This window comes from Ascaphus truei, chromosome 1 (assembly GCF_040206685.1).
Source record: "Ascaphus truei isolate aAscTru1 chromosome 1, aAscTru1.hap1, whole genome shotgun sequence".
Taxonomy (NCBI): domain Eukaryota; kingdom Metazoa; phylum Chordata; class Amphibia; order Anura; family Ascaphidae; genus Ascaphus; species Ascaphus truei.
In genome coordinates, this window is record NC_134483.1 from 390,353,919 (window position 1) to 390,381,569 (window position 27,651).

General features: G+C 42.8%; 2 protein-coding genes across 5 annotated transcripts in view; one reads left to right on the forward strand and one right to left on the reverse strand.

The window, feature by feature from the left end:
* Positions 1–27,651, reverse strand: part of ANXA10 (annexin A10) — a 95,765-nt gene that overhangs the window by 4,903 nt on the left and 63,211 nt on the right. For all 4 annotated transcript variants that reach the window (XM_075611927.1, XM_075611946.1, XM_075611937.1 and 1 more), the window contains exons 9-11: positions 20,762–20,857; positions 18,691–18,749; positions 10,508–10,630 (exon numbers count right to left, since the gene is read on the reverse strand). In XM_075611927.1, coding sequence (XP_075468042.1) covers positions 10,508–10,630; positions 18,691–18,749; positions 20,762–20,857 — 278 coding nt within the window. The remainder of the gene's footprint in view (positions 1–10,507; positions 10,631–18,690; positions 18,750–20,761; positions 20,858–27,651) is intronic.
* On the forward strand, positions 20,958–27,218 carry LOC142468590 (uncharacterized). The gene is made up of 3 exons (XM_075575120.1): positions 20,958–21,084; positions 25,726–25,803; positions 26,167–27,218. The coding sequence occupies exons 1-3, from the start codon at positions 20,958–20,960 to the stop codon at positions 27,216–27,218; spliced, it is 1,257 nt and encodes a 418-aa protein (XP_075431235.1).

The window sequence follows — 27,651 nt, forward strand, 5'->3', positions numbered from 1 at the left end:
CAGTGCCTGGGACTGAATAAACCAGGCATAGCCTGTTTAAAGGAACAGTACGTGACGCCTCATCATTTAACCTACCCTAAAAGACCGTGTTCTAAACAGTCCCGGACAAACGACGGAGCCCCGGAGTAAGCCGTTTGTCACATATGGTGGAGAATGCGGGCAGAGCACTAGGGGGTCTGCGGGTTGAAGAACTTTGAAAGAAAAAAAAAAAAAAAAGTTTTTTTTTCATCCTCTGCAAACAAGATGGAAGACGTGGTGGGTGCGCTGGTACGCAATGTCGCTGCCCAGAAAGACGCGAATGAAACCCAGCAACAGCTGTTAATAGCCCAGCAAGAAACTAATGCAAACCAGCAGCAGACGAATGCAGCCCAGCAACAGCTGCTAATAGCCCAGCAAGAGATTAATGCAAACCAGCAACAGGCGAATGCAAACCAGCAACAGACGAATGAAGCCCTGCAAAACGCGAATGCAAACCAGCAAGAGACAAACCGCTTGCTGAGAGAGGAGCAACAGCGGTTCGCTCAGGGCTTACAGCAGGAACTCGAGATCCTGAGGGGGACTATCAGTAACCTTCCACTGGCAGCGGCAGCCCCAGTTCCGAAAATGACCAGGGCAAGCCACTACCTTCAGAAGATGGGACCCTCGGATGATGTGGAAGCCTATCTTCTCACGTTTGAACGCACGGCACAGAGAGAGGGATGGCCAGAAGCTGAGTGGGCTGGTCTAATCGCACCCTTCCTAAGCGGCGAACCCCAGAAGGCTTACTTTGATCTAGAGCCAGCCGAAGCTAACGTCTATGCAAAATTGAAGTTCGAGATCCTCGCCCGCCTCGGCGTAACCACGGCTGTTCGCGCCCAAAGGTTTCACGCATGGTCCTTCACGATGGATAAAGCCACCCGAAGCCAGATGTATGACCTCATCCACCTCGCCCGGAAGTGGCTACAACCCGAGATCAACTCAGCCAGCCACATCGTGGAACGGTTGGTCATGGACCAGTTCTTGAGGAAACTTCCCTCTGCCTTACGCCGTTGGGTCAGTCGGAGTGACCCCCACAATGCGGATGAGCTTGTGGCCCTCGTAGAAAGGTACAATGCAGCAGAAGAGCACCCGCAACCCACAGTCGTGGAGCAACCCCACTACCCGAGGTTCCAGGACTCTTCCAGAGACGGTAAAAGGGTACCAGGGTTAAGGGGCGCTGAAGAGCGGCGACCACCTTCACGCAGCACCAGCAACAGTGGTTCGCACACTAAGGGCAATAGCCAACATGGGGAGCCGGGAAAAGGCTCTAAGTGGGACACAGACTATGTACCTAAATGTGTAAATTGTCATGAGAGGGGCCACACAGCAAAAATCTGCCCACTAAATGATGAGCCCATGCAATGCAACAGCGTGGAACCTTATTCGCTGTTGTCCCAATGTATGGGCCCTAGCCCAGAGGACCCCTTGAATAACCATCTGTGGGCATTTGTAAAGGTTAATGGTAAGAGGGTTCGGGCACTTCTTGACTCTGGGAGCATGGTCACACTAGTGTCCGAATACCTCTTGCCCATTAAGAAGAAACAGGGAAACAGTTCACAAAGAGTGGCAATTTGTTGTATACATGGGGATAATCATGAATATTCCACTGTTGATGTTTTTTTTGAAACAGAGTTTGGTTCTTTAGATTTCAAGGTGGGTATTGTACCCAAACTGGCACATGATGTGTTAATAGGGACCGACTTTCCCCATTTTCTACAAATGTGGTCCCCCGCTCAGAATAGCGCCCAGAGTTCAATAGCGGACCATAACGAAGTATTAGAAGAAACAAATCCTTTCCCTTTTTCAGAAATGGAGGTTGACGAGGGCCCAAATAAGAAGGGGGAAAAGGAGGAGTGCTGTAAAATTCCCTTCCCCATCACTACTTTGGTAGGGAATACCCCAAATCAAGATGTTGAGCAGACACTTACCACCCCAGAACCGGATAAGACCCTCGCTGACCTAGAGGTCAGTCCTGGGAGTTTTAAGAAGGCCCAGTGGGAGGACCCCACATTAGCGGTAGCAAGGGGAAATATACGGGACCAGAATAGTACTCCTGGCCAACCAGATAGGTCACTTGCTTACCCCTACTTCGAGGTAGAGAACGACCTAGTATATCGGGTTGATAAAAGGAAATCAGTTACAACTAAACAATTGTTGGTACCACGGACATTCCGTAACGTAGTATTACACCTCGCACATAGTCATCCATTGGGGGGACACCTAGGGGTGGAAAAGACAAAAGAAAAGGTTCTCCGAAGCTTCTATTGGCCTGGGGTTCTGGCAGAAATTACGAATTATTGTTCCTCATGCCCAGAATGTCAGATCACCGCCCCGTTCAAGGCGTACCGCAGCCCATTGGTACCCCTTCCCATAATAGAGGTACCATTTGACCGGATTGCTATGGATCTAGTAGGACCCCTAATAAAGTCTGCTAGGGGACATCAGCATATATTGGTAATATTAGATTATGCCACCCGATATCCGGAGGCAGTTCCCCTACGTAGCACCTCAGCTAAAAACATAGCAAAAGAGTTAGTAGTTCTGTTTTCCCGGGTCGGGATTCCTAAAGAGATTCTATCTGACCAGGGAACACCATTTATGTCCCAAGTAACAAAAGAGCTATGTAAACTCCTAAAAATCAAGCATCTCAGAACCTCAGTCTATCATCCACAAACAGATGGTTTAGTGGAAAGGTTCAATAAAACCTTAAAGAGCATGTTACGGCGGGCGGTTGATAAAGATGGGAAAAACTGGGATTGTTTGTTACCGTACCTGTTATTTGCCATTAGGGAAGTTCCCCAATCATCCACAGGCTTCTCCCCGTTTGAACTATTGTATGGCCGACACCCAAGGGGCTTACTGGATATAGCCAAAGAGACTTGGGAACACGAGGTTACCCCTTACAGAAGTGTAATAGAGCATGTTGCCCAGATGCAGGACCGCATTGCTGCAGTCCTACCCATAGTGAGGGAACACATGGAGAAAGCTCAAGAAGCACAGAGGAATACGTATAATAAGGGTGCTAGGGTCAGAATTTTTTTTCCAGGTGATAGGGTACTAGTTCTGGTTCCCACCGTGGAGAGTAAATTCCTTGCTAAATGGCATGGGCCATATGAGGTCTTGGAAAGAGTGGGAGAAGTAAATTATAAGGTAAGACAGCCAGGTAGGAGGAAACCTGAGCAAATTTACCATATAAACCTACTCAAGCCCTGGAAAGATAGAGAAGTCTTGTTAACCCTAGTACCCCCAGGTCCGTCAGAGAATCAAGAAACTGACCCAGAGGTTAGCATAGCTGAAACCCTGTCTGTTCATCAGAAACGAGAGGTTCAGAATTTAGTGAGAAGAAACAAAGAAATCTTCTCTACACGGCCAGGTAGAACTAGCGTAATTGAACATGACCTAGTCTCTGAACCGGGGGTCCGAGTTAACCTTAAACCGTATCGAATCCCAGAGGCCAAAAGAAAGGCTATAAGTTTAGAGGTTAAAAAAATGCTAAAACTAGGTGTAATTGAGGAATCCCAAAGTGGGTGGAACAGCCCTATAGTCTTAGTCCCAAAGCCAGATGGTACAACAAGGTTTTGTAATGACTACCGGAAACTAAACGCGGTGTCAAAATTTGATACTTATCCTATGCCCAGGGTAGATGAACTTGTAGAGAGACTGGGCAAAGCCCGATATCTCACAACCCTAGACCTAACAAAAGGGTACTGGCAGGTTCCCCTCACAGAAAGGGCAAAAGAAAAGACAGCCTTCTCAACCCCAGACGGCCTCTTTCAGTATAAGGTGTTGCCTTTTGGCTTACATGGAGCTCCCGCCACATTCCAAAGAATGATGGATAAAATTTTAAAACCACATGCTCGGTATGCTGCCGCCTACCTGGATGATGTGGTAATCCATAGTGAAGATTGGCAATCCCACCTTCCAAAGGTCCAAGCTGTGCTTGACGCAGTCCGGTCTGCTGGACTAACTGCTAACCCCGCTAAATGCACTATTGGTCTGGAGGAGGCCAAGTATCTGGGATATTCTATTGGCAGAGGTTTACTCAAACCCCAAACACTCAAAGTGGAGGCGATACAAAATTGGCCAAGGCCAGTTACAAAAAAACAAGTAAGGACCTTTTTGGGGTTAATTGGGTACTATAGAAGGTTTATTCCCAATTTTGCAACTAAGGCAACCCCACTAACTGACCTCACAAAAGCAAGAGGACCGCTAATGGTAAAGTGGTCCCCCGAAACCGAACAGGCCTTTAGAAGCCTGAAAGAAGCTCTCTGTGCCCAACCAGTGTTGGTCACACCTGACTTCTCCAAAGAGTTCGTAGTCCAAACCGACGCATCTGAGGTAGGGCTGGGGGCGGTACTCTCCCAGGAGTCTCAAGGTGAGGAGCACCCCATCCTTTATTTAAGTAGGAAACTAAATCCCCAGGAGAAAAATTACTGCATAGTAGAGAAAGAGTGTCTCGCAATAAAGTGGGCTGTAGAGACGCTCAAATACTACCTGTTGGGGAGAAAATTCCGGTTGGTCACAGATCATGCACCCCTTACCTGGATGTGTCAAAACAGGGAAAAGAATGCTAGAGTGACCAGGTGGTTCCTAAGCCTACAACCCTTTAAATTTTCTGTGGAACACAGGTCAGGGCACAAACATGGCAATGCTGACGGGTTGTCAAGGATGCACTCCCTAATATCCATGGTCGCTCATCCCTCGAGGTCTGAGCTGGGGGGGAGGATATGTGACAGAAACCAGGGGATGGTAATAAATTCCGTATATAGGGCTCCCAGGATACTAGACAGTTTCTATCCTGTTTGGCCTGGGAGTGCAGCCTTATAATACATACACTCCATCCCACAGTTTGGCAAGCGCTGGAACTGAGGGATGAGAGATCCAGACCAGAGTTTGTCTGCTGCCTGATTTCTGTCACCTGTCATGCTAATTAGGAATCAGGTATGAAAGACTGATTTCCTGTTTGCTCTGGTCTCCCCACAAGAGCCAGGAGGCTGGAAGGCTGCTGAACTACAGAGGGGAGAAGCCTCTTCCCCAAACAGGTTCAATCTTTCTGTTCATTTGTGTAAGACTGCAAAAGTACCGTGTTTTGATGTTGGAAGTGGAAAAGCCACTTCCAACCCTGAGTCAGGGATATCTAAGTTAAGTTATCGCTCAGGTGAGCAGCTTTTGTTTTTGATCTGTTTTCTGTTGTATGCACTGTGGCAGTCTCAGTGCCTGGGACTGAATAAACCAGGCATAGCCTGTTTAAAGGAACAGTACGTGACGCCTCATCATTTAACCTACCCTAAAAGACCGTGTTCTAAACAGTCCCGGACAAACGACGGAGCCCCGGAGTAAGCCGTTTGTCACATAATATATATATATATATATATATATATACCTCTTACGTTTTTGTAAAACCAACCCATACCACATAGGAAAGGGAACATACCACATGCTCAAAATATAAACGTGCACTGTCTAAGATTACATTAACCTTGCCTGTGCAACCAATCCTGTGTAAAATATAGAAGAGATTTCTATAAATGTGACCCAAATGCTGGAAGAATTTATACAAGATCATTGTAAGGCTACAATTGTCCTTCTCCCCAGGTGCTACCTCACAGAGTCCTCGTTCCTGCCCCCAAAGTATTCCTCTTTTTGCAATCTTAGGCTGCGGCCAGGCAGGGAGTGAGCGCGCTGGCACTCATACGCGGTTACGTCACGCTCTCTTCTCTGCCGGCTAGAAGGTGGGCGTGTCGGAGGGTGCAGCCATGACGTCACAGAGCTGGTTCACCCTCATTGGGCGAACCTCTCACGTGACGCGCCAGCGAGAGGCAAATTCAATTTTGCTTGCTTTGGCAAACAGCTAAGCACCAAGCATGCACAGGCACTCACTCACGCTGGCCACACACATTGCTGCAATGCGTTTCATCGCGGCCAACATTAGCGTGAGTGCCCACTCAGTGTCACCCTGGCCGCTGCCTTAGGGGGTTATGCTCTAAAGCATTAGCTCCCAACTCCAGTCCTCAAGCCGCCCCAACAGGCCAGGTGTTAAGGATATCCGTGCTTCAGCACCGGTGGTTCAGTCAAAATGACTGAGCCACTGATTAAGCCAACTGTGCTCAAGCAGGGATATCCTTAAATCCTGACCTGTAGGGGGTACTTGAGGACTGGAATGAGAGATTACTAATCTAAAGTCATAGGAATTTTCTGTGAGTTAGAGCCTTACAGCACGTTCTCCTCTCCTTCACTCTTTCCCCCCCCTGGTGGCCTCTTTTTGTTTACTTCTTTTACTCCTACTTTTTCTCGATATTCATTCATTTTTAATTACTGTAAAATGTAGAACTTTTTTTTAATGGGGTTGACATTTAGTAATATAAAAAGGTAACCAAATTCATAAATACATATGTCTGTGTAAATACTATATATAAAGTGTGCAGTTGTTCAGATTAAATTAGCACTGGTTGACTTCCAAGTGTACCATTGAGACAAATACTTATTCTATCATATCATTGCAAATAAAGAAAATGTCATTAAAGTTATTTTGATAGGGTTGTTTGTTTCAAATTCTCACTAAATCAGATGGGGGAAAAAAAGTGAATCTGCAGTTTTAATAGCAGTTGACATTTTCCATTATCTGTACTGCTGCAAATCAGCAAAATGGGCAGAAAAGATTATTACCACCTCTGGCTAAAATTTGCTACAATTGAGTTATTTTATAATATGAAATGAGAAACAAACAGACACCTATAAATTTGTATTGTCGCTTGTAAATGTCTGAAACACACCATATGGTGTTTGATGCATTGGCAATCAACACGTTTGCAGGGCATATAAAGCAACGTTTTAGAAATATGTGCTTCTGTTTAGATTTTGTAAGACCTTTGCATAAAGAAATTAACTTTCCACGATTTCAATTAAAATAGTGTGAAATGCTAAATGCCATATTTGGTTTAGTATTTATAGCCAAACAGGGTAATACATCAAATAATCACACATGGTGTGCAACAAGATAGCTATTGAAATGGATTCTTTTGGTAGTATAGCAAACCACAAGATTTTAGGCCAAGAAGTTTTAGCATGTTGTTTGACCCTGGACACGCTGCACATACTCTGGTGGTATTGCTGCGTTAGAGCATTACAATTACAAAGTGCGAGGAAACAGTTTCAGGCGAGGAGAATCCTGCTTGTGCAGCCAACACAACACAGATAAACAATCTCTTCAAGGTGCAGGTCTCCTCAAAGACAGAGATACAATGTAGAGCTCTACTCACAAGTTCATAATGATATTCTCCATTTAATGTGACAGCCAAGAACAGTGGAATAGCAAGAAATTGTTTGTCTGTGTAGGAATAGTGCCATTAAAGGTACACACTTTTCTATATTGGCTTCCCCTCTTCTTCACTGTTCTTCTTAGCTTTAGATTGTGTTTCAAAAATGGAAAAGGAGAAAGTGCGCACGAACAGAAAATGTATGTAAAAAATAATATTAAAACCGTGTATCTCACTGAACATTAAAAAAAATCTTTAGAAGCGTCCCTACACAAATTCCAAGTACTTTGATACAGCCGCCTCTGGAGATACAATCAAGGTTTGCAGAGTCACGTCCCTCCACAGTCTTCACGGCCTCCGCACACCAGCGCCCCGCGGGGCGATACCGGAGCGCTAGTTATAATTCACGGAATGACAATGAAATAGCATATTAATTACGTGCATTTTGCTATATCTTGCTGTGTCAGGGAGTCCTCTGCAGTATCACCGCACTAAGCTTAGGTGTGTGGGGGATGTGAAGGCTGTGCAGGGACACTGGCCTGCAAAACGTGATTGTATCTTTAGAGGCAGCTACAGTATATCAAAGTCCGTGGAAGTTGTGGAGGGACGCTGCGTTGTTTTATAGAAACAAACACCGGTAGTCAGCACAGGCATGAGAGTCAGGAAGAAAGCTTGAATGCGTGGAGTTCGCGATGATCTTTTTAATGTTAATTGAGATTAAAGGGAAAATGTATTTGTAATATTATTTTTTTGCTATATAAAAGTACTTTTTACAGAGACTTTCCATTCTGGTGAGATTTCTCCTTTTCTATTTTTGTCTGCAACTGATCACAGGAGTGGGAGAAGAAGTACGGACCTGGATAACAAGTTTTGTTATTCAGATCAGTATCAGCACAAGGGACTATTTAAAAAGAAATCTATTGTTTTACCCTTTAACATTTCAAAATTATCTTGGTATGATACATGTGTGTCAACAATAACTCTGTCTAGCATAGGCACACCTTCAACTGTTGGTATCTTCAATTAAGCAACATACTTATAGATACGTAGCTTCAATTATATCAAGCTATATACAGATACCCCTGTCTTTTAACAGGGGAGTCCTAGCAACTAAAAGGATTCTAAACTGGGGTGTCAAGCAAGTGCACAGATCTGACACAGATCTCTGTTTATACAGTTTCTCTGTGGAATCCTTATACCAGGACTCACTGAACTTCACACGGTGTAATTGACACTGTATCTATTAAGCAAGATACATTTAGGCTATACCTAGCAATTGTGTGCAACATCTAGTGTATACTTGAACAAATGTCTGTAGCCAATAGGCAATAACTCTCCTGCTCATCCTGATCTAACATAGACATAAGCAGTTAATACCTATATGGATCATAGGTTTACAGTTCAAGAACACTTCATTATCACCACTCCACTAGCTGCACTTTACACAAGGTTCCATGTATTCCCTCCCCCCCCCCTCTTTTTATAGTTGATCATCTCTTAAACGGATATCACTATAGACAGTGCTGTTACTATTACACTGTCACAAACATCGTTGGAATCCGGGGTTCACAGACTCATATTGGATTCCCTTGCCTTGTTTAATAATTTATTTTAAAGCCCATTTTTTTAACTAACGTTCAGAATAATTTCTAATTTTAATTAGTGCAATCATTCCAAAAGGTGTGAGAAAGCTACTATTTTGGGGTTCTTTTCTTCAGTGTTGTATTCGTTTATGCTACCATATATTTTAATTTCAGAACAGAATAGCTGTTAAATAGGTTATATTGTATGCTATAAACGTATCATACACAATAAAAGATTTTAGTTATTAAGGCAGGAGTTCCATGGAGTGGGGATTACCTTTCACGGATTTTATAGTTTATGAAGCATTGTATTCATTGCACTATTGTTCTAAGCCAGTTTGAAAGTATAGATTAGCATATAAAGGGGCCTACAGTACTGTACAGTATGTACTACAGATGTAGCATGTCTTAGGCCTCGGCCATATTAAGTGCTTGCTGGCGGAAGCGCGCTGAGGCGCGCTCCCGCTCAGCACTGAGCCCCTACAGCCGCAATTAGAGCGGCTTTAGTAGGGGCTCAGCGCGCGGAAGCGCAGGTCTTAGGGGAATTTAAAATTCCCCCGCTTGCCGGCGAGACAGGCCGGTCACGTGAGCGGTTCGCCCAATGAGGGCGAACCAGCTCCGTGACGTCACTGGCCCGCCCCCGGCCAGTGACGCGCCCGCCCCCGGCCCGCCCCCGGCCCGCCCCCGGCCCGCCCCCGGCCCGCCCCCGGCCCGCCCCCGGCTGCCCCCTGAAGGCTGCTGACAGTGCGTGCAGTAAGCAACCGCAAGGCCAGGGAAAGCACCCGCTTTCCCTGCGCCTCAGCGTGCCTCAGCACGCCAGCAGGGAACATGGCCGAGGCCTTAGGCCGTGGCCCCAGTACCTTCTACTGCGTTCAAGCTCCGCCCCCCAGTCAGTCCGGTACCAGTTACTACCTGAAAACCTGTCACGCACCGCTGGGGAAATGTGCGCGACAGGTTTTCAGCGAGACAGGGGAATTTGAGCTCAGAGTTTGCGACAGAGGCATGGCCATGCCCCCGCCGGTGGTTCAGCCAATGAGGACGAACCAGCCGCGTGAAGTCATGGCCACGCCCCTGCAAACCCACCACCACGCCCCCTCCCTTCGCAAACACTCCCTCTCTCCCAGGACTGCAGATCGCGGTGCAGTGCTGTGCATGCGCAGCCCCCCTGCCGGGCGCTTGTGCTATAGTGCTGCCTGGGACCGCAGCATTACTGTCTCTGGAGCCGCGGTCAAAAAAGGTTTAAAGCCGCGACTCTGGAGACAGTGTCGGTCGCGACAGCACTGCGGGTGATCAACGCTTCTGGATCGGACCTACCACAGCATTAATTATTCTGGACAGCCGTGGTCTCATGACCGCACCTTACCCCGGTGCTGGGGACTGGTACATTTGCATCAACTGTAAGCTTTTTTGGTGCAAAGTTGGGGCACAGAAATCTCATTTTAAATTGCGCTTGTGGGCATCTACTGTATGTACTAACCTGTGCCATCAGCATCAAAAATGGGTTTTTCACATTTTTTGTTGCACACAGAAATGGACTGTGTTAGTCGCCCAAAAGTAAATGGCATGTACTAATAACAAAATGTTTCTGTGCATCAAAAAAAGTTGAAAGTGCTGGTACATTGAAAATAAAATGTGTTTGAAGTTAATTACCTTAATGTCATGGAATAGCGATTTTCCATATCTCTCCTTGTATCTCTGCCTTATGTTCATCATGTCTATTTCACTTCTGGAAATAAGTATCCTTATAACCGTTTTATTATGAAAACCAAAATCCTACATAAAAGAGAACAAAATCAGATATTAATTGCTAGGATGAGTGCAGAGATAAAATAACAGAATTATACACTGAAAGTTCAAGTTCTACATTGGCAATAACGGTGTGACAACCTGTGTCTTTTTATAACACTGAAGGAGTAGCTCAGTGATAACGTCACTGCCTTTGAAGTGGGTTAATCCTGTTGGAATATGAACCTATGTACATTGTCATCTCTATATTAGAACACATTTTATTATTATGAAACAAACTAACTGGTTTAGGTTTGGATGTTAATACACTACGCACATGTTCAATCTGTAAAGTTACAGAGTCAAGTATAAACATATGTATCTACTTATACAGTACATCTCCTCAAAAAAAGCATATTGTTGGTACATTGTAAAAGTGGATGGAGCACATTTGAAAGAAATGAGACAATCTTGCAAGGAAACCTTTAGTACATTGTAAAAATGCACATAATACTGTAATAGGAACGAGCAATGTACTGTAGCACCCCGGTGGATTTTGCGCCGCGGTATCGGTGCCTTCAACGCAGGTTGCACCTCCATTCTTCCGGGTGTCCTGCGTCTTGCGTCCCACAACACTACCGGTTAGATCCAATCACATCCAGAAGTCTCCTAGTAGGAAGCGGTGCACTCTCAGCTGTTCAGAACAGGTTCGGCTTGTGGCTCATCGTGTTTCGCTGAATACACAGATTAGTCAGGTGTGCTACATTGCTCGTTCCTATTATTATGTACATTTTTACCATGTACCAAATGTGAGTACATTTATCACCTGTCTTTTTTTTTTTTTTTAAACTTTCATTTTATTAGGTGAGGCAATACAGACATGTTAACACAATCCATTGGCTTACAATGCGTCACTTTGTTTTCATACTTCTTCTTCAAACAACATACAAAACATGACATGACATACCGGACGGACAAAGGAACCGGGGAAAGGAGAGAAGGGGGGGGAGGAAGGGGGTGGGGGGGGTGGTGAGCGACACTGGCGGTTTTTGGTCTGTGCTAGTTTAGGCTTTCCTAATTAGGTCCGGGATCGCAGCTCTTTATGTGGCTGTGTGCCTATTTTCCTCTACCGGTTCGGAATATCCTTTAACTAAATCTCCCCTTTTTACGTCGCTTACCTCAGGGCCTAGTGTCTAGGATCCATTTCGCTACCGGAGAATGCCTTTGCTAGCTATCATTGCAATACACTGGCGACACACTTTATTCGAGCTCGGCTAGTCCCACGAATTCGGGTATACCCGGGTGTATTGAGGTTTGTGACTGTTTTCTGCCCGAGTGCATTGAGTTATTTTCCGGCAGGGATTGAAGCATTTTATTCCCGCTGGGTGCAATACTGCACAGTACATATATATATACTGCATTACAATTCATGAATTTATGCCATCTGGTAGACACGCGAAGCATTGCAGCCTATTAAATCCTAATCATTATCATTTAACAGATCAGCCGCCCGTCAGCCAGGCATGAACCCAGGCTGGGAAGGCAAATGCAACGGGGCTTGTCAGAGGTGAGGAGCGGCGCATTCCAGGTATCTGCCAGGTACATACCGGGTATTTGCTCGAATAAAGTGTGTCGGTGCAGTATGTTGGTAAGGTCAACCCCCGGGATGTCTGTCTGTGTCAGCCAAGGTGACCACACTTTTAGAAAATTTGTGCCGGTGTCGTTGACCAGACTTGTCAACTGTTCCATCCGGCAGACGAACCAAATTCGATTTCTGATTTTGGGTATAATTGGAATCTGTGGTTGCTTCCACAGTGCTGCGATCTCGCATCTAGTGGCAGTGGCAAAATGTGCCACTAGTCTGTGTGTTGCGTTCGAGAACCCCTGAACCCGCCGGCCTAACAGGAACAGCCACGGATCCAAGGGGACCTCGATCTCCAACAGCCGTTGTAGCCACTCCTGTACCTCCTCCCAAATCGGGGCCACTTTTGCGCACGACCACAGCATGTGGAGCATGTCTGCTCTCTCTCCGCACTGTTTGGGGCAGAGCGGGGAGTAGCCTCTGACAAATTTCGAGAGTTTTGTTGGGGTATAGTACCAACGCATGAGGACCTTATAGGCGTTCTCCTTTAGCGTGGTACAGATAGAGCTCTTTGCTGTTGCCTGTAGGATCCTATCCCAATCGTCGTCCTCTAGTGTGTCCCCTAAGTCAGCTTCCCATTGCCTCATATAATTAAGTCTAGGTGTGTCAGTTGTCTCCGGACAAATCACTTCCCTGTACATTCGAGAGGTTAGTCCCCGTGTGTCCGTTTGTCTGGCGCACAGCTGCTCAAAATTTGTTCTCCGTGGCCGAATTTGGGGCTTGGTATAGAAGGCCCTGATCTGTAAGTATCTAAATAATTCAGTATTCTGAATGTTTTTTTCCTCTTTTACATGAGCGAAGGATTTAATTACACCCTTGCTGCCAAGATCATACAATCGGAGGTAGCCTGCTAGGATCCACTTTGTGAACTGAGCGCTGTCTAGACCAGGAGCGAAATCCGGGTTGCCCCATATGGGGGTCATCAATGACTGCTGTGATGTAAGAGAACATCTAAATTTAGTGGCCCCCCATACCTTCAGGGAATTTCTCATGGCCTGCAGTGGTGTGGACATCCGTACATGACTACTCTTGGGTAGCCATATCAGGTTCTTCAGATCCACCGGGGCGCATCACTCCCTCTCCAGTGCCACCCATCTCCTAAGGGTTGGATCACCTGTCTTTTTTAATATAAAGTTTTTTTTTTTTATCCCAGTCTGCACTATGATCTGTATCTTCTCGCCGTGAGGTAAATCCCTACAAAGTTCACACCTACTAAAGAAGGATACATTGCCACAGTTTTGTGTTACAGGCTTTATTGGATGTATACACTGTAAATAGGAATTATAAAAGAGCCAAGAGTCCACTTCAGTCACTTTATGAATACGTTTTTGCACTATTTTATTTTTCCCTCTTTTTTGGGGGTGGTCCATGTCGGTGCTCCCTCTGGATTTTTGGAGAGAAACCGCAGTGTTTGACATGGTCATAAATCGCAGATTAAAATTAGCCAAAAATCTGTATTCTGTATTACAAATCGCATTGTTTAAACCTCATCTATAAAAAGCAAACCGCAAAAAGGAGCATACCTGAGGCACCCTGGAAGATATGCTAATGGTTATGCAAAGTATATTTAAATGAGCCATACCTCACAACCTCTTACATATTTCCATAAGACTAATACTGAAAGGACTAAGTCCATGTGATGGAGGCAGTACTTGTGTCAGACCCAACATGATCAGACCTCACAACCTCTGTTATTCAGGGTAGCAGCTCTAGCATTGAATTAAACCTGATGCTGTGAAACTCCACTAACACATTTCTCCCAGATGTCTCAGGTGTGTTTTTTGTGCACATAGGGAACATTAAACTGGCAACCAGGAAGTGGAAACTATCTTCTTTTAAAGGAAGCTAGGAGGAGGGTGCTACAGGTGTGAGTAGCAGAGCTTAAAAGTACGCTGTGACAATAGCATTTCCCAACATCTATTTTAGTTCAATGTTAGAGCTGCTGCCCTGAATAGCAAAGGATGTGGTTTCTGTTAGGTCTGACACCAGTACTCCCTTCATCACAAGGGCCCTTAGACTTGTCAGTATTGGTCTCCTCCTCCTTATTGTCTTCTTCCTCCTACTAAAAGCCCTATTGCTATCCACAGGTAGGCTGCGTGGGGTGCTTGGGAAACTGGAGGAGTGGGGAGGGGTGTTTACTCAGGGAACATGGACTTCAAAAGCAGAGCCATCGTTTATCCCAGACTCTGAGGCATCTATCTCTTTGAGGTATCGGACTGAAACTGGAAACTGAGGCCTGGGTCCTAGCAGTAACCGACTCAGTTCCCATTAATCGCTGTCCTAAAGCCCTGTCTCCTCCCATTGCACTGATTGGCCCATCACAAGGGAGCCCTCGGCTAGTAATTGGCTGACATAGCATCTGTGCTGTGATCGGCTGGCACGTAGCATCCGTGCTCTGATTGGTCAGCACCTGGTCTTGTATGCTTTTAGGTGAATACCAGAAACTAATTAGATTAGATCCAGACTAACAGTCTCGGAGACAGTTGATGTGTTTCTCCAAGGTTTTGGCTGGAAATACAGAGGTCCAGAATGAGGCTTGGTTGTATAGATGAACAGGACTTTTAAATTTGCTAGGATGTAACTAGCATCCCTACGATATCATGGTACCCAGACATTCGATGTGTTGAAGACATGCCCGGAAGCCTACCAAAGTGGCCCCCAGCATCTAGTGAGCTAGGCTTCCTCCCATAACCCTTGTTTTGTTCAGTGTAGCCCCGAAGCTGTGTATTGTGTTGCTCCTCTTGGATGTGGCCAAATAAAACTCTTATTTAATTCCTTCATTCTGTCTGGCATTTGCGCTGCCATGTAAATTGTCCTGGTCTACAGTGACAGACATGTTCTGGAAGCAGCTGTGGGATCGCTGGACTCAGCACTCAAATTCTTCTGGGCATTTCAGCATTGAATCGTTCTCGATTTTGAGATTGCAGAACAAGGCATTTCAGGCGCTCTGTACACAGCACAAGGCTATGCTCCTCTGCCCACTAACTAGTCTTAGTCAATTCGACAATCAACGGACAAAAGGCGTTCCCATATATTACCTGGACCATGGACAATGTGAGAATCCATTGTGAGGAGTATGGGCTATCTACAGTGCTTGAGAAGGCAATGATAATTGAGGCCATATGTCAGTTCGAGGCTGAGCAGCAATCGATCACAAAGGAACATGCCACCAGTGCCCTGGAGGTCTCTTGACCCTTGCCAGGGACAGAGTCCCAGGCATCCAGCTTGGAGTTCTAGGAAATCCTACCAGAGTTGGGCCACACCGGAGATGCGTCTGGTGGCTCTCCTGTATCTGACTTCCAAGATGGCCCCCGGGCCCGGTCCTCTACCAAAAGTTACACTTCTTGAACCAGCCTTGCTCCCCAACTTGTGAAGAGCACATCTCCCCCTCTCCTGTCCAGCCCCTTGATGTAGATAACCAAACATGGTCATATAGCCTCCCATTATATAGAGCCCCATACTGTATAAGGACATCTACATCATCCAGGGGGGGGGGGGAATACAGCCTGCAACTCTTACCTTCAGTAGTGACACAGATCCAGGTGGCACGCAGAGGCAGCTGCAGACATGGGCCAAACATGGCTGTGCAGCACATCTGAAAAATGAGTAGTGATATTTCTCTCCCTGTAGATGGCCAAAAGGGATTAAAGCTGCAGGTTCAGTTTCAGAAGCATGGGACCCTGCAGTGTTAATCCTTCTGGGCAGCTTACTGTCCTCTGGGCTGTGAGATCTGTGGCCACAATTGCACAGGGAAAATCATGGCAGGACAGTATGTCTGGCTACATCTGTAGTATAATACAGTAAGGGGCCTAAGCACAAAACAGTGATAAGTGGTTTAATGCATGATAAATGCCCTTATAGCGCCATACTGCCTGCTTTGCTATTCACTAAACAGTGATAACAGTGCAGTATTGCAGTCTAATGGCTTTTTAACAACATTTAATAGCCTGAGGTAAAGTCGTAAAAATCACTTAGGTGGTGCGGAACGGTGGCAGTAGAAGTTAACTTCTTCATTACCTTACCGGATACAGCTGCTAAAGTAATGAGGGGGTTAGCCCCTCACACTACCCTCCCGCAAGGCTTAAACACCACCCTGTATTAACTACTACCTTTACCCACCCCCTGTACCAACAACAGGAATGGGTAATGTATTCCAGCATGGAACGTGCCTTATGGGAGAACATTGCTTAGTAAATATGGTCCACTGTCTATCTTTTATAAGATTAGAAGTACCAACTCAAGTCACCAGGTTACTTTGTTATATTGTTTTCTCTGTGCACCTGCTTTTTTATGTGATTCATATTGTTTTTACGTGTGTGTGTGTGTGTGTGTGTGTGTGTGTCAGAAAACCTGTGTTTTATTTTCACCTGACCTCAGTAACTCATAGTAGCCCTCAGTACATATTACTTTGTGCTTAAAGTCCTTTCAAGGTTGCAATCAACAAAATAGATATCCCTTGGAGATCTGCTAGTAGACAATTACAGTAGTGCTGCCCACTGCTAGAGCTGCAATCTAGAAATGCAATGGTTGTGGGTTCTACTCCTGTTGCGTCCAGTTGTCTGGTGTCTTAGGCTTGTCAACTCACTATAGTTCATATGGACAGTCTTTTAGAAAGTGCGTGATGTCCATAATTTATTTGGAGGCTTGAGGGCATATATAAACAACTGAAAGCACTACTAAAATGGAAGTCCTCCAACACCAATACACAAAAATTATTTTTCAGGTATGCGGATTGAATCCAAGTACGCATTCTTAAAAATCTGCAGATGAAAGAAGCTGGTCAACCCATTGCAGATTCAAATTCAAAGAAACAATTTGCCCATCTCTATTGATGGCATAGCTTTTCAATAGGACCCTTTTCACCTCTTCATTGTCTGCACAAAAGTCACCCGGCTCCCTGCTTTCCTTGGGAGAAAACTGTCACCTTCCTGGTGAGCTGGGTTCCAATTTTATCTAGACAGCAGATACCCATCAATGTTAGCCTCATTCAATTTGGGAAAACTGTTGAGCTCCTGTCGTGGGAATCAGTTGGTGGTTGAATCCTGACTGCTGGCGGACTGACCATGGTGTAGATGGTCAAGCTCAATTTCTGGTTGCAGGTGTTTTCCCCATCCTCTCACTTTGTCTTTAGTTTCAGTCTCTCAGCTTCTTGCTCTTCCTTCTAGCTGTTGTTTCTTGGCTTCCCGCTCTGCCTCACTTTCCTGCTGCTGGGTAGCAGCACTTTAATAGTGCACAACTAATTCTTTGAACTGACATTGGGAACAAGCATCCTAAAGACAGGGACTTGTCACTGTCTCCCTGGTGACTTCAAAGGATTACTCTGACCCAGAACTGGGAGGCCCTGAAAACCCATTGCTGATTGCACATCAAGTTTCAGCCTCCCCCAGGGGATTGTCATAGCGGTGCTGCAACTGCTGATAAGATCCACCTTGAACAGGCCATCATAGAGTATATCCCAGAGATTGCACCGGGCAATCAGCTCGGAATTCTTCATGGCGCTATACCACTAATCCAGGATAAAATGAAAGGGTCCTAATGCTGTATGTAGCAATGCAGTTTGCTCTCTGACCGGCCAAACTAGACTCACTAGGCAAAAAGGATGTAAAATAATACAGGACAGTGTGGATTGCTGCTTTAAATCCAGTGGTTTGTGGTGATTGGTCAGTTGTGCTGTAGTGCTTGGATGAGTAGATAACTTTGAAGAGGGTTATGGTGTCTTGACTTTAAGCTATTGAATGCTTTATTAACAAGGTAGGGTTTTAAAAGAGATAGAGGTTGGGGGAGAGGTGGTTGACAAATATCAAGGCAATGGGTGCATAAGCGATTGGCGAAATAGGTAGGCACCAACCTAGAGCAGCGTTGAGCAAGTATATAGTGAGATGATAGAGTTGAGTTATACGGTTTAGGAATGGACAGATTAATTTTGAATGTGAGGAGAAGACCTTTTGCAGTTGATACAGAATTAAGTGCTGTAGTGCTGTGTTTATCATGCCATGGCTGCATTCTCTTTTAATAAATGCAGTTACACCACAGTATTATTACCACTACACTGTCAGCTGTTTTAGGGCTATGCTTACTTTATTTTTGATGTTTTTATCTCTGAATGCTGAACAATTCCCTGAATTTTAAAATGCCGGATTTCACTGATAAATGATGAAAATGTGGTTATCACAGTTAGAATTATTATCTTATTATGATTTTATCCCTGTGTTCATAATGCTTAAACACACATTTTATATGCCGTTTAAAAACTTCAGAGGGCAGCAAAGTCCATGCAAAAAAAAATATCTAGATTTCCTCCATGGTGTATTTAAAAGAAAAAAAGTGCATAAACAATCTAGTATAATGAAATAAATAAAAAATATTTTTTGTCTATGAACAAACAAACAACCCTTTTAACATTACAGGTTGGGTAGCTCCTTAAAATTGAAACATAAAATTGATTATGTACGCAGTAGTTACTTACATGAATTGCGCTGTAAAGTCTATATGCAAAATACGATGGCTTGTCTCGAACACAGGAAACTAAGAAATATGGAAAATAGAAATATTTACAGTAAATAATATTGATGGTGTTTTCATGCTTACTTCATGGCTTAAACATAAGATGATTCTCTGCGGGATTAATGAACGAGCAAAATCCACGATTGCACATTAACAGCTACTGCTTCACAAAAGTGGATTTCATGCTTTCCTAAACCTCCCAACAAGGGTAATTTGTCAGCAAGTTGTGTGTTTTTGTACAGGTATCATCAATTATTGAATGTAATTATACTCGGCATTGTAAAAATGTACTTGTGGAGGTAAAGAAAATGTAAAGAAGAACGCGTGTAAAATAGTATTATACTTTTAAATCCCAGCGATTACAATCCAGACAATATCACTGCTTCAAATATTTTCCAAATTAGAGCACATGTTTTTTTTAAATAAATTAATACTACATGATCCTGTAATTGTTTACTTAAATAAGTTTCTTGTAAATATTCCCATTACTACTGTAGTTAATCTGTGCAATGTTCATCTGAATGTAATATTATATTAAAACACACAGCTCAAACTCGGTAATGCTGAGCAAGGCAGTGCAGGAGTTAATAAACATTTGATCAGGTGGTTTTCATTATTTGGGAGTACAAAAAGTTTAGGTATGGAAATTATATGCGTGTATAGCACAAGGTAACTTTTCACTTTTAGGATGTATCTCTTAAATTGAAACCAGCTGGTTTTGAAAGAAATCCAGAGTAAGTTCGTGCACTGCCAATTATTTACTTGGAAATTGTTACAGTTGCTGAATATCAACTGCTTATCACTATTTTTTTTTAACTCGGTGGTTTCTAAAACTGTTGTCCCCGAACCACTAGTGGTTCCTTGAAGACTTGTTGGGAATCACCGAACGCTGTCCATGTACAGTATACCCCAAGTGATTTTTAGATACAGGACCTGTATTTTAACAATATACAGTATAGTATACAGATCAGGGTTCTTCAGCTTGTTACCCCTGGACCAAATTCAGCCCATAAAGGACCTTTGAGGGGCTTTTGGACTGCCTGCCCCTGTTAATTTAATTTCAGTTGCTCGGACTCTGCAATTTTTCCTCGCTAATACTCACTATGAAGCTAAGGTAATTAAACTATATGGTACAAAAGATGTTATACATCTCTTATAAAAGTATATACATTTTCAAGTTTATTTAGATATGCATAACATTACGTTGTGCTAAATGTTGTAATTTTTTATTATATTGTCTGTTATGATACAACAATTACTACTAATATTATTGAAAAAAGATTGTCATATTAAAAGAATACATTTTTGGGGACAGGGCAAGTGGAAAAACACAACAACACACATATTGCGGTGTTTTACTTTTCAGTCGGAGAACAGCACATCTGTGAATTTAATGATGTTTGCCAGTAGTAGTGTCAAATACTGTATACCTGTTGTATAATATAGTCAAAAATAGTAATTTACTACTAGATAATCTACTAAACAGACTGTCTTCTGAGTAATATGAATATTAAAGCAGAGCACCAATGGTTTTGCACAATCTAAGTGAAAGTCAGCATATGGAAAGTGGAGCCAGAGTCAAGTTAGAAAGGATACAAATAAAAGCAGATTAAATTTCTAGAACCTCTGCAAGCTTTGGTATGTTACTTTAGATGGCTTAAGGAGTAATTTTATATAGTCAAAAGCGGTTGTGGTGAAGATCCCCATTGACAATATAGTATAAGTCTCTGTATGTACTCGGTTTGAACCATTGTTTGAAAAGAAGTGAATAAAATTTATGATTTTAGACCACATAAACATATGAAAAGAAGCTTAGAATCCCCATGGTAATAATGCTGATAATAAGCAACAACAAAAAATGAAAATCATTGAACAATAGAAGCGATTTCTTTTATATACAATGGCTCTTTGCAATACCATGTTCCTTTCAACCAACTGCAGAAAAATTAACTACAGTATGTAAGTATCTGTAAATGAAACATATACAGTACAGATCCAGAAATACATCTGTATCCTTCAAAACTGTCACCTACCAATTGCCAAAAGAAGCTGTTGAAAGTATCCATCGTAGCATTCACTGATGGTTGCTGCTATGTCTTGACCCGAAATATTTTGAAATTCTTGAAAAACTTAAGATAAACAAAAAGAATATCACTTCAAAATGCGTCCCTTCTACAGTGAAGCTATTATTAACCTTGAAGAGTGCCCTTGTGACATACATGCTAAGGAATGGGCCTTGGCCTGGGAGCCCTTATGATATTCATAAGTACACCTACGCATTTTGTAAGTGGTGAATTGGCTAACCCGATTGAAATGGAAGTGGAGCCGGCTGGAAGTGGATATTCTGGTGCTTGCAGTATAAAAGCTTTATGATGAACACAGTGTCCCTGCAAGCTGTAACCCCAGAACCCATCACATCATACATATATATATATATATATATATGGGGAAAGGGTTTATACACTAAAGCACATATTGATTTTTTAGTATCTTTAATTCAATCCACTTTAACTCACAATTATTTTTGGTTTAATGAGGAATTATTTTTACAAATTAAGGGTACCGCCATGGGTACTAAATTTGCACCGAGCTATGCGAACCTGTTTATGGGGATGTGGGAAAACCAATTTATATGGTCACCACACAAGTTCGGTGCAAATTTAGTACTATGGACACGTTTTGTGGATGATGTATTTTTTATCTGGAAAGGTGATAAAGACACATTATTATTATTTCTAGAATATATTAATCACAACACTTTTAATATACTTCCAAATTCAGCACTAGTGAAATTGAGTTTCTTGACTTACTTATTTATATTGAAAATGGTAACATCTGTACTAAAACCTATCACAAACCAGTGAGCTGCCTTAATTATATTGAGGCAGATAGTAATCATTTAAATGTTTGGCTTGAAAATATTCCTCAAGGAGAGTTGCGTAGAATCAAACGCAATTGTACCAATAATAGCGTATATGAAGCACAAGCCAAAATTATGCTTGAGAAATTTGAAACCAAAAAGTATAAAAAAACTATTTTGGATAAAGCATACACTAAAATGAGTACAGTTGACATAAAGGAATTATTAAAATATAATAAAGTCCAAAATGCTGACGAAGTTAAGAAGTTTATAGACACACCATTTATCACACAATACAATCCACTAGCTCCACTAATCAAAAGAGTAATTAAAAAACACTGGCCATTAGTTCTAAAGGATCCCATTTTACAATCACATTTACCATTGGTCCCCAAAATATTATTTACAAAAGCAGATACACTAAAAAAAATCTATATCTCCAAGCTGCTTAAAAGCTTCAAATGAAAATAAAATTACAGTTACTGGAAACTTTTTGGAACCCAAGGGTTTCTTTAAATGTTTAAAAAATAAAATGTGCAAACTTGATTTACATAATGCCAAAAAAACTAGCGACTTTTCTTCAACTCATACAGGAAAAATATATGAAATTTAACATTTCATAAATTGTGATTCATCAAATATTGTATACTTAATTCAATGCCCAAGTAAAAAACAATATATAGGGCGAACAACCAGGAAACTAAAGTTACGCTTTGCAAAACACATTACCAACATACAAAAAGGTTTTTTGCAACATACTATATCTAGGCGCATCTGTGAGGAGCACAATGGCAATCCAGCAGGTATGAAATGTATTGGCATAGATAAACTAGCCAAAAACTGGAGGGGAGGAGACAGCGTTAATGCCATCTCCAAACTTGAAACCAAGTGGATCCATACAATGAAAACTTTGGTTCCACTTGATTTAAATACAGACATTGGGCCTCATGCAGTAAGCGACGATTATGTGAAATCGGCAAGCTTATCGATTAGTCATGTTATTGGCGTTTTTCCCTCTCCGTATGCAGTAAGTGCCGAATACATTCAAAATCAACCAGAAAACAAATCCGCCCACTCTCACGATGATGAGCCGATCACACACAGGTGTATCGGCGTGCGTGGCGGGGTGCTGTTAGGTTGCACAATCACAAATCTTGCTGAATCAGGCGAAACAAGCATGTTTTAAATTGCGCGCCATATTTAAAGGCAACGTGTACTGCTAATCATTCTCTGTGTTGTTGGGAGTGAGAGAGAGAGAGAGACGCACAGAGCTGGACGATTGAACATTTGCATATTGACTGAGAGACTTGTTGTGTATTGGGTGAGCTTTGTCCTTTGTTGTTTTGTTTACATCTTTGTCTTGTTTTATATGTGGAAGTGGGTCGTGTGATTGCCTGTACATTTATTGTCTGTTTTTTGTGAGTGCTGGAAGTATGCCCGCAAAGCGTGGGAAGAGTGATGCTGGTGGGAGTGGGAGTGCTACTCGTGGGAGTACGCGTCGGAGTGAACGTTCTGTTCAGGGGAGTGATGTTGCTGGTGCACCGAGTGGTGTTGCTGGGAGTGGGAGTGCTGTTGTTGGGAGTGGGAGTGCTGGTGCTGCGAGTGGTGTTGCTGGGAGTGGGAGTGCTGTTGTTGGGAGTGGGAGTGCTGTTGTTGGGAGTGGGAGTGCTGTTGCTGTGAGTGGGAGTGCTGGTGCTGGGAGTGGGAGTGCTGTTGCTGTGAGTGGGAGTGCTGGTGCTGGGAGTGCTGGTGCTAGGAGTGTGAGTGCTGGTGCTAGGAGTGTGAGTGCTGGTGCTAGGAGTGTGAGTGCTGGTGCTAGGAGTGGGAGTGCTGGTGCTGGGAGTGCTGCTGGTGGCGCAGTTGCTGATGGGGTGTCTGGTGGTGGCGTGCTTGCTGGTGGCCAGCTTTTGGAGTCTCTTCCATTGGAAGAAGGAGAGTCCAGTCAGCACCAGCCAAGCTCTGACCCTAAACCTGCTCGGAAAAAACGTGTGGAGAAGCCACGTAATCCTCGCTTCAATGACCAGGAAAATAGGGCTCTTGTCACTGGCATTCTGGAGCACTATGACAGTCTCTATGGACATTTAGTAGGTAAGTGTAACTTTACATTTATTATTCAAATACATGTGATCCTAGGTCATCTGAGTTTTGTTCATATGCAAATATGGGTACACAATATCTTTCTATGTTCATTAGTGTGGAAACACAGCTTTTTATCATGCCTTACAAGGACAAATAAACACAGGCGGTCAATTTGCCAGAACTGCATACAATATGAATGCAACCTTGCTTACATGTATAGGTTTAGTAGTGAATGCTCATGTGCTGCACATATTACACATAAAACAGCATGTTTGATATCTCTTGGAACAGCTAGCAGTGTAGGAAACTGGTGCTTATATTATTATTCATTTACCTCATATCTTTTATATGTTTTTCAAGGGCGGACAAGTGCAGCAAGCAAAAAAGAAATGTGGGACACAATAGTCATTGGTGTCAATGCCTGTGGGAATAGTGTCAGGGACAAGTATCATTGTCGAAAAGATTTGATGATATTAGGTCCAAATTGAAAAAGAAAATACAAGACCAACGCGTGCATGCTACTGGCACTGGAGGTGGGCCCACACCACAACGTCTCATATTGACTCCATTGGAGGAGCTGCTTCGGCCAAAATTACTTACCGTCGTCGTGGAAGGCTTGGCTGGTGACCGTGACATTGGAATTTATCCGTCACAATTTCCAGCAGGTGATAAATATTACTGTACTAGGCGTGTCGTTGCTTACAGTTATTTTGCATATTTACACTGCTTTTTATACTGTCTTCACAATATAAGCATACCTGCATCTATATATGTATATGTCTGATTCTGTATATATATATATCTCAAAATAGACATATATGTAGTAGTCCTACTAAAAGCAGTAACTAATATAGCACGTGCCATTGCGTGCTCATTTACATGTGAATTCCCAAAATGCATAGCTGCAGTGGAAGCAATTGATGGTGGGCGAAGATGGGGAACAACAGGGTAGTACACATGTGTAACACATGTTAATCAGAAATTATTAGTAGCTACAGGTACAGAACAGAAATATGTATCATATTATTGTGTATTTTATTGATTTTACTCCGACAAACATGACATTACTGCCTATTTTAAGCATGCATCAAAGAAATTGCATGTAACGGCCTACAAACATCACTGGCACTAACACATCTATAGTTGCTTATGAAAAGGTCCATTTTTGCTTTATGTCATATACAGACAGCATAATGAGGCACACGTATCATATGTTATGTCATTGTTTTCATAACTTAAACACTGCAGATGACTACTTAGCTCATCTACCATTGTGTTAAAGCAGCTGCAATTAATATCTCATCACAGCATACACTTCAACAGAGGGGGTGGGGTTCAGCACACACACTAATTACAGCCTCATTTCACGGTCAACTTAGTTCAGACCATTTGCACCTGTTTCAAGTCATTGAAAGGTGTGGCTGATTAGGCTTTTTGGGGAAGGGAATACCTTTCTTACAACCTGAATAGCACAACTGAAGTTAATCACACTCATTTGAAAGCTTAACTCTAGCTACTAAATGCCCCAACAACTCATTACTTATCAAAGCGTACGTCACACATTAGTTCACTCATATCTATAGTTGAACTACTATGAAAGACACATTATCACACACTGCATGTGTTGTCTTGTTGAGTCACAGCCACATTCAGGTGTGCCACATCTTCGATTAATGTACCACACATATCCTCTACCAAAAACAACACTTTTTGCAATATGACCACCTTCATGATAACCATTGTGAATGGTCATCTCATGATAGTTATGTACATTATGATACTGATATCACTACACAACATATGATTTTTATGTACTCATTTAATCTATTTATCCTCACGCATTACTGCAGAAACATAGTATGTTGTATGTTAGGGAACTCAAAAATTCTAAGTACACAGGCATGTACAGTGTTATTACAACTATTTATGTTCACTTTCACACACATTTTCGGTTAAGGAACTGATGTTGTTAGTTAATCATAAATACAGAACATACAATAAGTGTTTGTTCAATATTTACACATGTAAATGTAAAACTTATGTTATTGTTATATATAGTTGCCCCTGGAGGACATGTGTCACCTGAGATGGAACAAGTGTCTTCACCTGGGTCAGCCAGCTCAACACTACTAGAAGGTGAGTGTATCATTTGCTGGCCATATAATATGTGCTCTTCTATATGTTATGTTGTCATGTGCATTATTTGTTTTGCACATCTTCTTTAAATAGGATTACTTAGTGTCAGTGAAAATTAAGTGTAAGGCAACATGTATTGTGTTAGTGATGTTAATTATCATGTAGGACTTCTGAGTTTAGAGCAACTTTTCATTCATTCATATTTCATACTGAGTCCAAACATTATTCGTAAGTCAAGGTAGTTTTTAATGAGGTTATAAAACGTATGCTAACATGTTAGGTGTTACTTAGGACACAGTACAATTACATAGTAACACAGCATACATTAACATGCCATTTAATAATGTGTACATTTCTTTTTAGAACATCATGGTGATGAGGATGATGAGTATGATGAGGATGACGCCACAGAAGAGACTGAAATACAATCATGTGACCATGAAGAGGTGCCAATAGAAACTGTTGTACCGCCAAATCGTCCATCAACTTCCACATACGATGCAATTGTAGCTTCAGAGGGAAAAATAGTGGACGCAGAAAATCGTCGCCATTCAGACATGATGACAGTGCTGGAAAGGATGATTGGACTGCAGGAAGAAACAGTATCACAATTGGCACATCTCCACAGAGTCTTCATTGAAGTGCCTAAACAGTTGCAAAAAATCAACACCTCATTCGAAGCATTAGTTGTTCAGCAAACACAAGCTAATTACTGGAGAATGACTAATGTACCACAATTCAACACCTCCCAGCCAGGATCTGTTCATGCAGGTCAGTTTTCACCACATTCATCTGATATTCATTCACCAGGCCCAAATGTTACCGGTCAAGTAGCAGACATTGCTGTGCAGGTTCCTGATGACATCCTACCGCTGCCATCTGTACAAATTCAGCAGCAGACACCTACAAAGGAGGCGACAAAAACAAAACAAGACACACATGAAACAGACCAACCATCACTTGTGCAGTGTCTACCAACTTGCTCACATGTGTCACTGGGCACAAGCCCTGTCCGTGAACAGTCACTACCCAAAAGCCCTGTAGGTGAGTCGCTGCCCAAAAGCCCTGTAGGTGAATCGCTGCCCAAAAGCCCTGTAGGTGAGTCGCTGCCCAAAAGCCCTGTAGGTGAATCGCTGCCCAAAAGCCCTGTAGGTGAATCGCTGCCCAAAAGCCCTGTAGGTGAATCACTGCCCAAAAGCCCTGTAGGTGAGTCACTGGCCACAAGCCCTGTAGGTGAGTCACTGGCCACAAGCCCCGTAGGTGAACAGTCACTGGCCACAAGCCCTGCCCGTGAAGTGCCAGAGGCCACTCAAAGTGGCTCTGTTGTGCCTAAAGTTGGTGGCAAAAGAAAAAGGAAAATTCAAGAGACAACAAGCAGGCCTGTTACTCGCTCGCAAAAGGAACAAAAAAAATAAATGTTATAATTCAGAAAATATGTCTTTGGCCTTGTTTTGTTGACTTCAGATTATCTAATTACTATTGTATGTATGCTGAAGACTGTGTTGTTTCCAAACTTTCAACTATGTTCTTGTACACGTGAAGTTTTGGAAATGTTAACACTCATAATTAATTGTGTTATAAATATTTATGTTGTAATCGTCTGTTCAGTAATGGTCCACCAGGAGCCAGTTGCTAAGTTTAGAGAAGCTGCCATTGACTTTGCAGCAAAACATTGCATTTGGGTGTGTTAATTGATGTAAGAATTGCATATGCATATTAGTCACATGCAATTATTAAAACACCTAAGTAAGTGCAAACATCTTTCTTGTACGTGTACAGCAGGATTATGTGTAAATTATTACTTACCTTTGCCTTGCTTGGCCATTGTAATTTTGTCCTTTAATCAGT